Below are 11,842 nucleotides of genomic sequence, written 5' to 3' on the forward strand. Positions count from 1 at the left end.
CCTCTTGCTAGCGACACAGAAGCATCCTGACAACGCCAGTATCAATACTAACCGTGCGGTAATCATACACGCATCATACAAAATAACAATATCAAGAACACTGAATTAATATGTCTATACCACTGGTGACGTTTATATATGCGTCAGTAATGATATGATTTTTTTTGTTTTCATCTACTATTCTAAAACATTTGCTTATTCAGGATTACGCAGATTTGAGTTATTATCCCTGCCCCCTCCCCTTCCTCTTCAGGCCCCACACCTTTCTCTCTAGGCCTCGCCCGTTCCTCTAGAGGCCCCAAGCCTTGTTGTGTAGGCCTCGCTCGTTATTCTTTATGCCCCAAGTCTTTCTGTGTAGGCCTCGCCCGTTCCTCTAGAGGCCCCAAGCCTTGTTGTGTAGGCCTCGCTCGTTATTCTTTATGCCCCAAGTCTTTCTGTGTAGGCCTCGCCCGTTCCTCTAGAGGCCCCAAGCCTTGTTGTGTAGGCCTCGCCCGTTCCTCTAGAGGCCCCAAGCCTTGTTGTGTAGGCCTCGCCCGTTCCTCTAGAGGCCCCAAGCCTTGTTGTGTAGGCCTCGCCCGTTCCTCTAGAGGCCCCAAGCCTTGTTGTGTAGGCCTCGCCCGTTCCTCTAGAGGCCCCAAGCCTTGTTGTGTAGGCCTCGCCCGTTCCTCTAGAGGCCCCAAGCCTTGTTGTGTAGGCCTCGCTCCTTCCTCTTTAGGCCCCAAGCCTTTCTGTGTAGAAAATGGGTAGTGGAGTACGTGCACTGCAGAGGTACGAGGGCGGGTGGGGAAAGTGTGGGTAGCGGTGGGGCGGCTTCATGATGACGACCAGAGCCCCTCTTGGAGCAGTACAATGAAAGATGCATTTGGGATGCATCGAATGAGAAATATTTTTATCACCCGAGAAATGTCTTATTTAATTTCACAGTTTAACCACTCACCACCCACACCCCAGCCAAAGACCCCATTTGTCCCTTACATGTGAGTTGAATTTTTGTTAATGTTACAAAACTCTTGCTGACTCTCAAATACAATGCAAATTGCATCGTATTTGTCCAGCAAAATTAGAGGAATGCGGAGAAATACTAGAGAAAGAGATATACGATTAGCGTCGTGAACAATTTTCGATCACGCTTTGTTTTCATCGTAGATCAAAGGCCGTGGGTCATACACAGCTCATCAATACCACAGTCCCCTGATTCCTTGCGGTCAGAATGAGGCGCTGACTCGACCCTTTACGATGAAAATCACTCTGATAGCTGTGACATTGAAGTCTCTAGATAAGCGGAGGAGGTTCTACGTCCAATTGGAAACCCGGTGTGTGTCCATGTGCCTGTCATGTGGTGTGACTGAAGCTGGGGACGACACGAAGCTTCCCATTCTTACAGGTTGCTCCTCGGCACTGAGTGTACACATACACGTCCACACAAATAGAGAGGTTAGAACATATATGCTCAATCCACCCATTTATAAGAAACATTTTAACTTTAACACGTAGGCTTTTGCCACCAACATGATCCAAAATGGAGGTTGTTTTGGGGTTAGATCGCGTAAATATAAATGTCTTTAAACCCATCGCCACCCGACACAGCTAATCAGTGAGGTTTGTCACGTAATCGTGTGAACCTGTAACGGCCACCGCAATCTTCAAAGAGAGGATGGCTCAGAGGTGCTAAGCACCACAGAAGACTCAGAAAGGCAGCAGCCAGGCAGTAAGCCGGTGGCAACTTCCACCATGCCCCCCAAGATTTGCCGTCCTCTGCATATGAAGATGTTACCATGTGGGAGTAGGAAACCGGCGCACCCGGAAAAAAACCTACTGGGCAGTTGGAGGCAGTCGCCCTCCAGCAACAACGGAGGGCAGAGGAGCGACGCTCACAACAACGAGCGGAGCGCCGGGTGGCTAAAGCACAGCAAGTTGGCACAGTAGGGGGCACAGGTGGTGCATCAGCCAGTCATCTCGGTCATCTCGGTCAGTCGACCCGTGGCACCTGGGTCTGCCCCGTGACCTCCTGCCAGCGGGCGTTCGACACTTCACGTGGCCTCAAGGTGCACTTGGCCTGGCACAAGCATCGTGGTGACGTCACCGCCACTTAGTGGCGAATGGCGGTTGTTGTGTACCTGTGTGTGTGTGTACCTGTGTGTGTGTACCTGTGTGTGTACCTGTGTGTGTGTACCTGTGTGTGTGCACCTGTGTGTGTGTACCTGTGTGTGTGTGTACCTGTGTGTGTGTGCACCTGTGTGTGTGTACCTGTGTGTGTGTACCTGTGTATGTGTACCTGTGTGTGTGTGTACCTGTGTGTGTACCTGTGTGTGTGTACCTGTGTGTGTGTACCTGTGTGTGTATCTGTGTGTGTGTGTACCTGTGTGTGTGTATGTGTGTACCTGTGTGTGTGTGTACCTGTGTGTGTGTACCTGTGTATGTGTGTACCTGTGTGTGTGTACCTGTGTGTGTGTGCCTGTGTATGTGTACCTGTGTGTGTGTGTACCTGTGTGTGTGTACCTGTGTGTGTGTGTACCTGTGTGTGTGTGTACCTGTGTATGTGTGTACCTGTGTGTGTGGGGAGCGGTGGTGTAGCGGTTAGCGCGCTGCGCTACGAACCTGGCAACTCGGGTTCCATTCCCGCTCATGGCCAACATCAGTGACAAACCGGTCCTGGGCCTCCCCTAGGTCGACTCAGCCTCAAATAAGTACCTGGTGCGATGTGTAAACATCGTCACTAGGGAGACAAAGGCGGCCGGGCGTGGTGTTGGCCACCCACCCCCTCGTGTGCCGTGCCGGCCTTCATAGGTGCTCACTAACAGCACTTGCCCCTACAGTCTGTTAAGGCTATACGGGGGTCTTTGTGTGTGTGTGTGTACCTGTGTTTGTGTGTGTACCCATCTCGGTCAGTCGACCCGTGGCACCTGCTGGGTCTGCCCCGTGACCTCCTGCCAGCAGGCGTTCGACACTTCACGTGGCCTCAAGGTGCACTTGGCCTGGCACAAGCGTCGTGGTGACGTCACCGCCACTTAGTGGAGAATGGCGATTGTTGTTGTTGAGTGGGAGTGTGTGTGGAGTGTCTGTGTGAGTGTGTGTGTGAGTGAGTGTGTGTGTAAGTGAGTTGGCACAGTAGGGGGCACAGGTGGTGCATCAGCCAGTCATCTCGGTCATCTCAGTCAGTCGACCCGTGGCACCTGCTGGGTCTGCCCCGTGACCTCCTGCCAGCGGGCGTTCGACACTTCACGTGGTAGCCTCAAGGTGCACTTGGCCTGGCACAAGCGTCGATGGTGACGTCACCGCCACTTAGTGGCGAATGGCGGTTGTTGTTGTTGTGTACCCATCTCGGTCAGTCGACCCGTGGCACCTGCTGGGTCTGCCCCGTGACCTGCCAGCGGGCGTTCGACACTTCACGTGGCCTCAAGGTGCACATGGCCTGGCACAAGCGTCGATGGTGACGTCACCGCCACTTAGTGGCGAATGGCGGTTGTTGTTGTACCTGTGTGTGTGTCTGCGTCTGTACGTTTACACAGCAGTGCACTCACACTCTGGGGAGCCGTGCGGGGTCCGGTCTCGGTTCGACTCCTGTCCCAGATACCGTGCGTCTCTCTGTAACGGGACGGCATCGTCACTCGACATCACACAGACAAATATACCCCGTGTAGCCTACTGCAGACTTGGGACAAATTAACAGCGTTTGAACATCTTAACACCCATCATCTTGACACTGGCAAACAGGGTCCCATAGATACAATTAATGTTTGTCTTCGGAAAAATCTTCACAAAATAAGTGATATTAAAAAATAAATTTAATGGAAGAACTCCACGACTCCAGGAAGTGGCCCCGAAGCTTGCCATAACGTAAGGAACCGTGGTGATTTACAACCAACGTCAGTTGAGTGTGGACAATTAGACCCAAGCCGAAACATAACATATAAAAAAGATGGTTAAAAATATATTTTTTATTTTTAATGATAGAATATAGTGTTGTCATCAGCATGACATAAGTATACCAAGTTTGCAGTCGATACCACATTGGGAAGTGGGTTAAAATTGAGTTACAAGATTTGAGGATACAACAACAACAGAGAGACAGAGTTAAATAAAAGCGTGTTATAAGAATATCCTCCAACAGATTATTTTCACGTGCATATTCCCCCTTTAGGTGCCAGTGTCCAGTGGTGGATTATCCTCGTAGCACAAGTAGCTACACATGTGTAGTGACATGGGAGGGGAGGGGCTGCTGGGGGGCTCTGGGACCCTGGGCGGCCCAGGCGCTTGGGCCCCTTGGCGCCGGGCGCTGGGTTCCTGGGCGGCCCAGGCGCTTAAGCCTCTTGGCGCCAGGCGTTGGGTTCCCAGGCGGCCCAGACGCTTAAGCCGCTTGGCGCCAGGCGTTGGGTTCCCAGGCGGCCCAGACGCTTAAGCCTCTTGGCGCCGGGCGTTGGGTTCCCGGGCGGGCCCAGGCGCTTAAGCCGCTTGGCGCCAGGCGTTGGGTTCCCAGGCGGCCCAGACGCTTAAGCCGCTTGGCGCCAGGCGTTGGGTTCCCAGGCGGCCCAGACGCTTAAGCCTCTTGGCGCCGGGCGTTGGGTTCCCGGGCGGGCCCAGGCGCTTAAGCCGCTTGGCGCCAGGCGTTGGGTTCCCAGGCGGCCCAGACGCTTAAGCCTCTTGGCGCCAGGCGTTGGGTTCCCAGGCGCTTAAGCCGCTTGGCGCCACCAACGGGGGGGGCTGTGTGTGCTCTGTGGGATATCTGGGGGCGCACACGGCCCCACCCCTCGTTGGGGACTAGGTATAAAAGGGGAGCTCCCTGGACGATCAGGGCCAGTTGTAGCTCAAGACCCAAGACCCAAGACCAGCCATCTGAGGACCCTGGGACGCTGTGAGGGCCAGTGGTGAGACTCTGGAACTCCCGGCTCTACGTCCTTGTGAGGGCGAGTTCCAGAGCGTAGCCAGAGTAGTGTATCTAGGCTGTGTACCTAGGCTGTAACAGAGTAATTGGACTGTTAGACTGTTGGATGGTAATAAAGAAGTTACCTCTACAAGTGTCTCCGGAACCCGTTATACATGTAGCTACGGGGCCCGCACTTTCAAGGGCCCCGCGTTAAATGCTTCCAAGCTATCAATTCCGGTTCAGTGATTCTGCACTTGCTCTATTACTATAGTACTATACCGCCTTCAACTTTCATGAACGACTGGATGTTTAAGGCTAGCGATGTGTCGTATTATCCGGTTGTATCGCAAATGATAAAATACAATTACTTTACTGTGCAAGTAAAACATTTATGTGTTTTAATATTACGTGTTTTATTTCATTTACGGCCCCTTTATAACATCATTCTACAGATTTCGATTTAAAGCTTCCGTGACTGCAGGGATTCATCTTCTTGGTTCTTTCGGTAAAGTCACGTAGAATGGAAATAATAAAATAATAGAAATAAAACATAATATAATAATTCTCACGACGTTCCGGCCACAACGCAAGCAGCCGTCCTCAGGTGGAGAGCTGGTCTGTCGACATTATTTCCATTCTACGTGACTTTACCGAAAGAACCAAGAAGATCATGCTACAGGCCCCGCACTTAGCTTCATCCAGCACTGACAGTGTCCCGACGACACCCTACGATCCACACTGCAATTGTACCCCATCACCATCACCACCACCACCACCACCACCCTCACCTGGCAAAACCGGGCGACACGCTCACCTGCTCTGGCCAGGGGCAAGTTCCTCACCTGGCGATGAGTCCATGCTGCCACTGCCTGCGGCTCCAGGCAGCTGTGCTCCGTTGCCTCCTCCACCGCCTCGCTCGAGTCAAAGCCCCTGCATCGGCACACACCCCCAGGGGCTTAGGGGAAGCAACGGGTGCATTTGGGTCCGGCTGAAATATCTCTAGGAAAAAGGAATGAATAACAAGTATAACCCGTAAAAACAAAGTTTTTCACTATAAATCCTTTATATGCGTGGCGGCTAGAGTCCTCTCGTCCTCTGGCTTGAGATGGCTGCCACCTATGGGTCAGATGATTGCATTGCACCATTAAGCAATTGGTAATTAAATATAATATTTTTGTCCTAAAAAGTGTAAAATTTTGGAAAAATTTTTTCACGAACATTAATTGTCACGCACAACGAGTCTGTGTGGAAAATGTCAGCTCGATTGGATCACGGGAAGTGGGTTAAAAAACGACCGAAAGATTTGCACGGTCGTAAGCAAGCAAGCGAACTTAATATAAAGGATTTAAAAAAGCCACGTTTTTGTTTGTTTGTTAAGTGGCTGCCTACAACACAATTTGCCGTGCTCACAGCAGCGGCCACCACAGGCTGCGAGAACGAGCCTCTGCTACTGCCACGTAAACAAAACAAATAATATTAAAAAATACGTTTTTAAAAACACGCTTTTAATGAAATGTACCGTACTCGTAATGGCAAAACTCCAGGAAGTGGCCCCGAAACTTGCCATAATAACGTAAGGGGCCGTGGTGATTTACAGCCAACGTCAGTTGAGCATGGACAATTAGACCCAAGCCGAAACATAACATATAAAAAAGATTGTTTAAATTTTATTTTTTTATTTTAATGATAGAATATAGCATTGTCATCAGTATGACATAAGTATACCACGTTTTCAGTCGATACCACATTGGGAAGTGGGTTAAAATTGAGTTACAATATTTGAGGATACAACAACAACACACAGAGTGAGTTAATAGAAAGCGTGTAAAAATATTGTTTAAAATGTTTTATTATATTTTTTATGATAGAAAATAGTATTGTCATCAGTATGACATAAGTGTACCAATTTTCAGTCGATACCACATTGGGATGTGGGTTAAAATTGAGTTACAATATTTGAGGATACAACAACAACAGACAGTGAGTTAAATAAAAGCGTGTAATAACGTCGCCCAAGACAGCTTTTGTTGGGTGTGGACCAATCAACTTCAAGGACAGTGCATATCATTATCATCATCAGAGTTGTTTCTTTTTGCTTGCATCTTGACTGCTTGTGTTGTGGTTATTGCAAACATGATGCCTTGTATAAAGGTGTCAGTTTTTGTACCAGTTGAAAGGGCAAAAACCTATTACTATATTTTGCCACTGGTAAAGGAGGTCTCAGTATAAATGCTTACCCCGAGCTCTCAATACTCTGATAGTGCGCTGTCTTTGAGTTGTACGCCTTTTGGCGTCATCTGGTCCAACACCAATGGAGACTAGGCTCTAAGAAAAGCTGTCTCGGGTGTGGACCAATCAACTTCAAGGACAGTGCATATCATTATCATCGTCAGAGTTGTTTCTTTTTGCTTGCATTTTGACTGCTTGTGTTGTGGTTATTGCAAACATGATGCCTTGTATAAAGGTCTCAGTTTTTGTACCAGTTGAAAGGGCAAAAACCTTATACTATATTTTGCCACTGGTAAAGGAGGTCTCAGAGTATTATCAAAATCTTTTGATTGCACTGGTCAACACACTTTTTCTGGCATAAGGTATTCCAACGGTTTTAAGGTAATTTTAGGGTGCTGATTCCAAATCTGGCATCAGTTTTTGTCTATCACATCAGGTTTTTGAGATATTAAATATTGCATTTTCAGTATCCCAGTATCACAGCCTTCCCACCCCCCATCTTTAGCCCAATGAGCCAATCTCGGAAGAAGGAGAGCTGCAGGATGATGATGTTTGCGTTAAATGTTGGCGCACCTGTTGTCGGTTCCAGCTGACGGGGCGAGGGCCCCCCTTGCAGTGGGTCGGGCTGGTTGTGGGGGGGCAGAGGGAGTGGGGGGGGGGCAACAGGGTGAGTGCGCAGAGCAGAGATCGAAGAGGTCAAAGGTGAATCAGGAATGTTGATGCTGGAGGAATTCCGATGAGTTGTAGAGCTCTTTTTTTCTTCTTTCACAAATGTCCAGGAGGGGGACGCGGGGGTGTGAAAGCTACAACAACAAAGAGTTACAAAAACACAGAGAGGAAAGGTAAGCAAAATCGTAAAACAATATAGTAAATTTCGATTTAAAGCTTTCGTGACTGCAGGGATTCATCTTCTTGGTTCTTTCGGTAAAGTCACGTAGAAGGGAAGTAATAAAATAATAAAAATAAAACATAATAAAATAATTTATTTTACTTTACCAAAAGAACATGCTTATTTTAGCAGCTAAAGCCAACTGAGCTATTCGTTTCCTTTTGAGAGGCGACCTGGCCCGCAAATGATGGCTCAACGAAGTGGCTTATCACGTGGAAATGTACAGCAGCCAAATACTCTAAACGCGTGTTGATCTTCATTCTAAATGTGGAGGGAAAAACCGGATCCACACGACCACAGGGGGAGAGAGAGAGACACGCAAACTCCAAATACACAGCAGCATGCGTCAGGTCGGTATCGAAACCCCGACCTCCTTGCCTACAAGTCGAGGTAGTTTAACACTCCAGCCACCGTGATGATGATATTATGAGGAGACACGCAACTCCAAATACCCGCAGGCAGCTCAGTGGTCGGGATCGAACCCACGACCTCCTGCGTACCAGAACGAGGTCGTCACATCTCATAGCCACCAGCGCACCCCAGAAGGAACGAGGCCGTTGCCCGATTGAGTCGTGAGCACCCCCCCCCCCCCCCCGTATGCAGAGGTCGCAACCGTGGTACCCGATACCCGTAACCACCGATACTCCTACCCTTTTTTGCGACCCCTGTGCGGCCGGGTACTTGTACCGGTATGCCGTGAGGCACTGGTGATAACCGTTTGTGTACACTTCATTTCAGGTATGGGTACGGGTAGGTGAATTGTACCTGTACCCCGGCTGGTACGGGTAAGGAACCCAAACCCGTTTGCGACCTCTGCCGTACGCCCGTACGTACTCGCTGCACACTTGCGCTCCCTCCAGCGCTGCCGCACGGAGTAGAATCCCATGACGAGGAAGATGAGCAGCAGTGACACGGAGGAGCCCACCACCACCGGCACGTCATGCGGCTCCAGCAGCCGCCACCCGCCCACGGCCGCAGCCGGGGACGGCCGCCGCTCCACTTCGCCGCCCGTCCGGAGCCCCGCCAGCGTCGGCCGCGGCGACACCGCGGCCGGTCACCGGAGATGTCCGTGGCGGCGACGATGATGACGGTTGCGGTGGTGGCGGCGGCGGTGGTGGAGGTGGTGGCGGTGGAGGTGGTGGAGGTGGTGGAGTCGAGAGCACCGGTGGAGGACGAGGGTCGTCAGGTTCCTCCGGCGGGGACAAGCGCCGCTGGTGGGGATGGAGGAAAGGGAGACCCTGGACGGATACTTCGACGATGCTCCGACGTTATAGATTTGAAGCTTTCGTGACTGCAAGGATTCATATTCTTAGGTTCTTTCGGTGACTTTACCGAAATAACCTAAGGATGCTCCGACGGATTGATTTGATTCCGTCGACGCGCGGGGGACAGGGGGGCGAGAAACTTTCGGCCGTTGGGCGTTTTACACGAACGGACGCGAATGAATCACGACATTGCAGGCACCGAGTTGCGGGCACGCGCCAGGGAAACAGCCTTCAAATAGCGCACCGCTCAAGTAACACTGGCACAGTAATGTGGTGGTGGTGGTAGTGATGGTGGTGGCGGTGTAAAGATTATAACCTGTATACGAGTGAAAGTTTTGCGTGCGAAACTGGAAGCTAAAAGCTATAAAAGTTTTTTTTATTTTACCCGGTAAGACCCACTGAGCTAAAAAGCTTTTCAGAAGCAAGCTGGCCACAAATGAGAGCTCAACGAAGTGGCTCATCACGTTGAAATTGATAGCAGCCAAATACTCTAAACGCGTGACGTTGATTCTAATTGTGGAGGGGAAAACCAGAAAAATCCACATGATCACGGAGAGAGAGACACGCAAACTTCAAATATACAGCAGCAGGCGTCGGGGTCGGGATCGAACCCACGACCTCCTGTACACCAGGCGAGGTAGTCAACATCTCCTAGCCACTGTTATAATGATGAGAGAGAGACACGCAAACTCCAAATACACAGCAGCAGGCATCAGGGTCGGGATCGAACCCACGACCTCCTGTACACCAGGCGAGGTTGTCAACATCTCGTCACTGCGGTAGCATGGGTGTCAACCCCTTATCAGTGCCCCTTACCTTATCACAGACCAATTCAGACCGTATTGGTCATCCCGTGCCCCTTACGAATCTCAACGTTCATCCCGCAAAGTCCCATCACAGGGCAGTAACACTAACAAATAAGACAAAAAGATACATTTGCACGTATTGAAAGGGCTGCATCACGCCGTGTGGACCTGCACACACAATGTCCCAGTACAAGAACACGGGGTACAAACCGCGTGGGTTGACACGGTGGTTGGTTGGGCAGTAGTGCCTGCGAGCGATTGCGCAACACGCGCGGGCGATTGCGCAACATAGCGCGGGCGATTGCGCAACACGCCCGACCACGTGTCCTACCGACACCCCAACCACGTGCCCCACCGACACCCCAACTACGTGTCACACCGACACCCCAACTACGTGTCACACCAACCACGTGTCCTACCGACACCCCGACCACGTGTCCTACCGACACACCAACTCCCACCAACCACGTGCCCCACCGTCACCACCGTCATCACCGTCTCAGTAGGGGAAAAAAAGCTTCACAGCTCATCGGATTCTTCCAGGATAAAGAAATAATCCGATTCTGACCGTCGTGGTGGTGGCCTCGATCGCTGACGCGGGCGGTCTGCGCCGTGGCGGTCCCGTCACCGCGGCGGCGGCGGTGCCGCCGTGAGTCGCTGGCGGCGCCGACGGCAAAGTGACCGCGGAGAGCGTGGGGCACGGTGGCAGCTCGCGATGGCTGGGGCCAGCCGGGATGGACGGCCCAGGTGGGGCGGGAGGTGAGGTTGCGCGGCGTGGTGGTGGTGGTGGTGCAGCCAGTGACGCTTGTGATGTTCGTGCCGGTGCCGCCGCCGCCGCTGCTGCTGGCGGTGTTGGCGCTGAGAGGCTGGTGATTGGTGGCGATGTTGATGGAGGCCCGGAGAGGCTGGAGGTTGGCGATGTTGGCCGTCCAGTTGCCGTTGCCGCTGGAGTTCGTCGCGACGGTGGTGGCGGCGGCGGCGGCGGCGGTGGCGCCGAGAGAGCGAGTAGCAGCGATGAGAGTCTGGCCGCCACCTCTGCAGCTGATGACAACCCGGCTGTTGGTAGTTCCGGCTGTGCTTGTGGTGGCGGTGACGAACTGACCATTGGCACGACTGGCGGTGGCGGTGGCGCTATCGATGGCGGCGGCGGCGACAACAACCGCAGCATCCCCACGGTCGCTGCCGTCGTGGTCTTCATCGTCGTCGCCGGCGGTGCACGCGGTGATGTTGTCGTCGCCTCACCGCCACCGTCATCACCACCATCGTCGTCCCTCCCCGCTCCTCCGTGGCCGCTCGCGCACCCGGAGGCTGGCGCGGTGGCTGGTGCTGCCGGCGGGTCCCAGCACGGTGCACACGTAGACGCCAGCGTGGCGCGCCGACACCGCACGCAGCTCCAGCGACGCGCCGCCTGACCGCGCCCGCGGACAAAGATCACGCAGCCCCGCCGCGGTGCCGTCAGCGGGGTGTTTGGGGCACGTTGGGACGCTTGAGGGCAGGAGGTCATAAACGCCATCATCACCGCCAATCATCATCATCATCATCACCGCCAACATCATCATCCCCGCCATCATCATCATCACCACCATCACCATCATCACCGCCATCATCATCATCACCGCCATCATCATCGCCATCATCATCATCATCACCGCCATCATCATCACCGCCAACATCATCATCACCGCCATCATCATCACCGCCATCTCCATCATCACCACTACCAACATTATCGTCACCACCACCGCCATCATCACCACCATCATCACCACCACCACCATGACCATTATCA

General features: G+C 52.3%; 2 protein-coding genes across 3 annotated transcripts in view; one reads left to right on the forward strand and one right to left on the reverse strand.

Moving 5' to 3' along the window:
• Window positions 1-368: 368 nt before the first annotated feature.
• LOC133360172 (uncharacterized) lies at window positions 369-11,456 on the reverse strand. Of its 2 annotated transcripts, XM_061578780.1 has the most exons (6): window positions 10,622-11,437; window positions 8,817-9,193; window positions 7,667-7,718; window positions 5,707-5,794; window positions 3,522-3,585; window positions 369-1,398 (listed from the first exon to the last, which is right to left on the reverse strand). In XM_061578780.1, exons 1-2 carry the CDS (start codon window positions 11,249-11,251, stop codon window positions 8,921-8,923), a joined length of 903 nt encoding a protein of 300 aa, XP_061434764.1. In that variant the 5' UTR covers window positions 11,252-11,437; the 3' UTR covers window positions 369-1,398; window positions 3,522-3,585; window positions 5,707-5,794; window positions 7,667-7,718; window positions 8,817-8,920. The 2 variants fall into 2 exon arrangements, with proteins under 2 accessions (XP_061434764.1, XP_061434765.1); XM_061578781.1 differs by lacking the exons at window positions 369-1,398; window positions 3,522-3,585; window positions 5,707-5,794; window positions 7,667-7,718 and adding an exon at window positions 7,768-7,896 and having other exon boundaries at window positions 10,622-11,456.
• LOC133360184 (phosducin-like protein) overlaps window positions 3,386-11,842 on the forward strand; it is a gene marked incomplete at its 5' end in the record, with an annotated part of 21,348 nt that continues 12,891 nt past the window's right edge. The window contains one exon of the mRNA XM_061578799.1: window positions 3,386-3,401. Within this exon, the coding sequence (XP_061434783.1) occupies window positions 3,386-3,401 (16 nt within the window). The remainder of the gene's footprint in view (window positions 3,402-11,842) is intronic.

Source organism: Lethenteron reissneri, chromosome 67, assembly GCF_015708825.2.
Source record: "Lethenteron reissneri isolate LAM-NWPU_2019-01 chromosome 67, ASM1570882v1, whole genome shotgun sequence".
Lineage (NCBI taxonomy): Eukaryota > Metazoa > Chordata > Hyperoartia > Petromyzontiformes > Petromyzontidae > Lethenteron > Lethenteron reissneri.

Excerpts from the sequence above, each read along its gene's own strand:
- LOC133360172 (XM_061578780.1), bottom strand. The coding sequence starts at position 11,251 with ATGAAGACCACGACGGCAGCGACCGTGGGGATGCTGCGGTTGTTGTCG. Across the intron at positions 9,194-10,621 it reads TCGAGGCCACCACCACGACG|CGGCGCTTGTCCCCGCCGGA; the intron begins GTCAGAATCGGA and ends CATCCCCACCAG.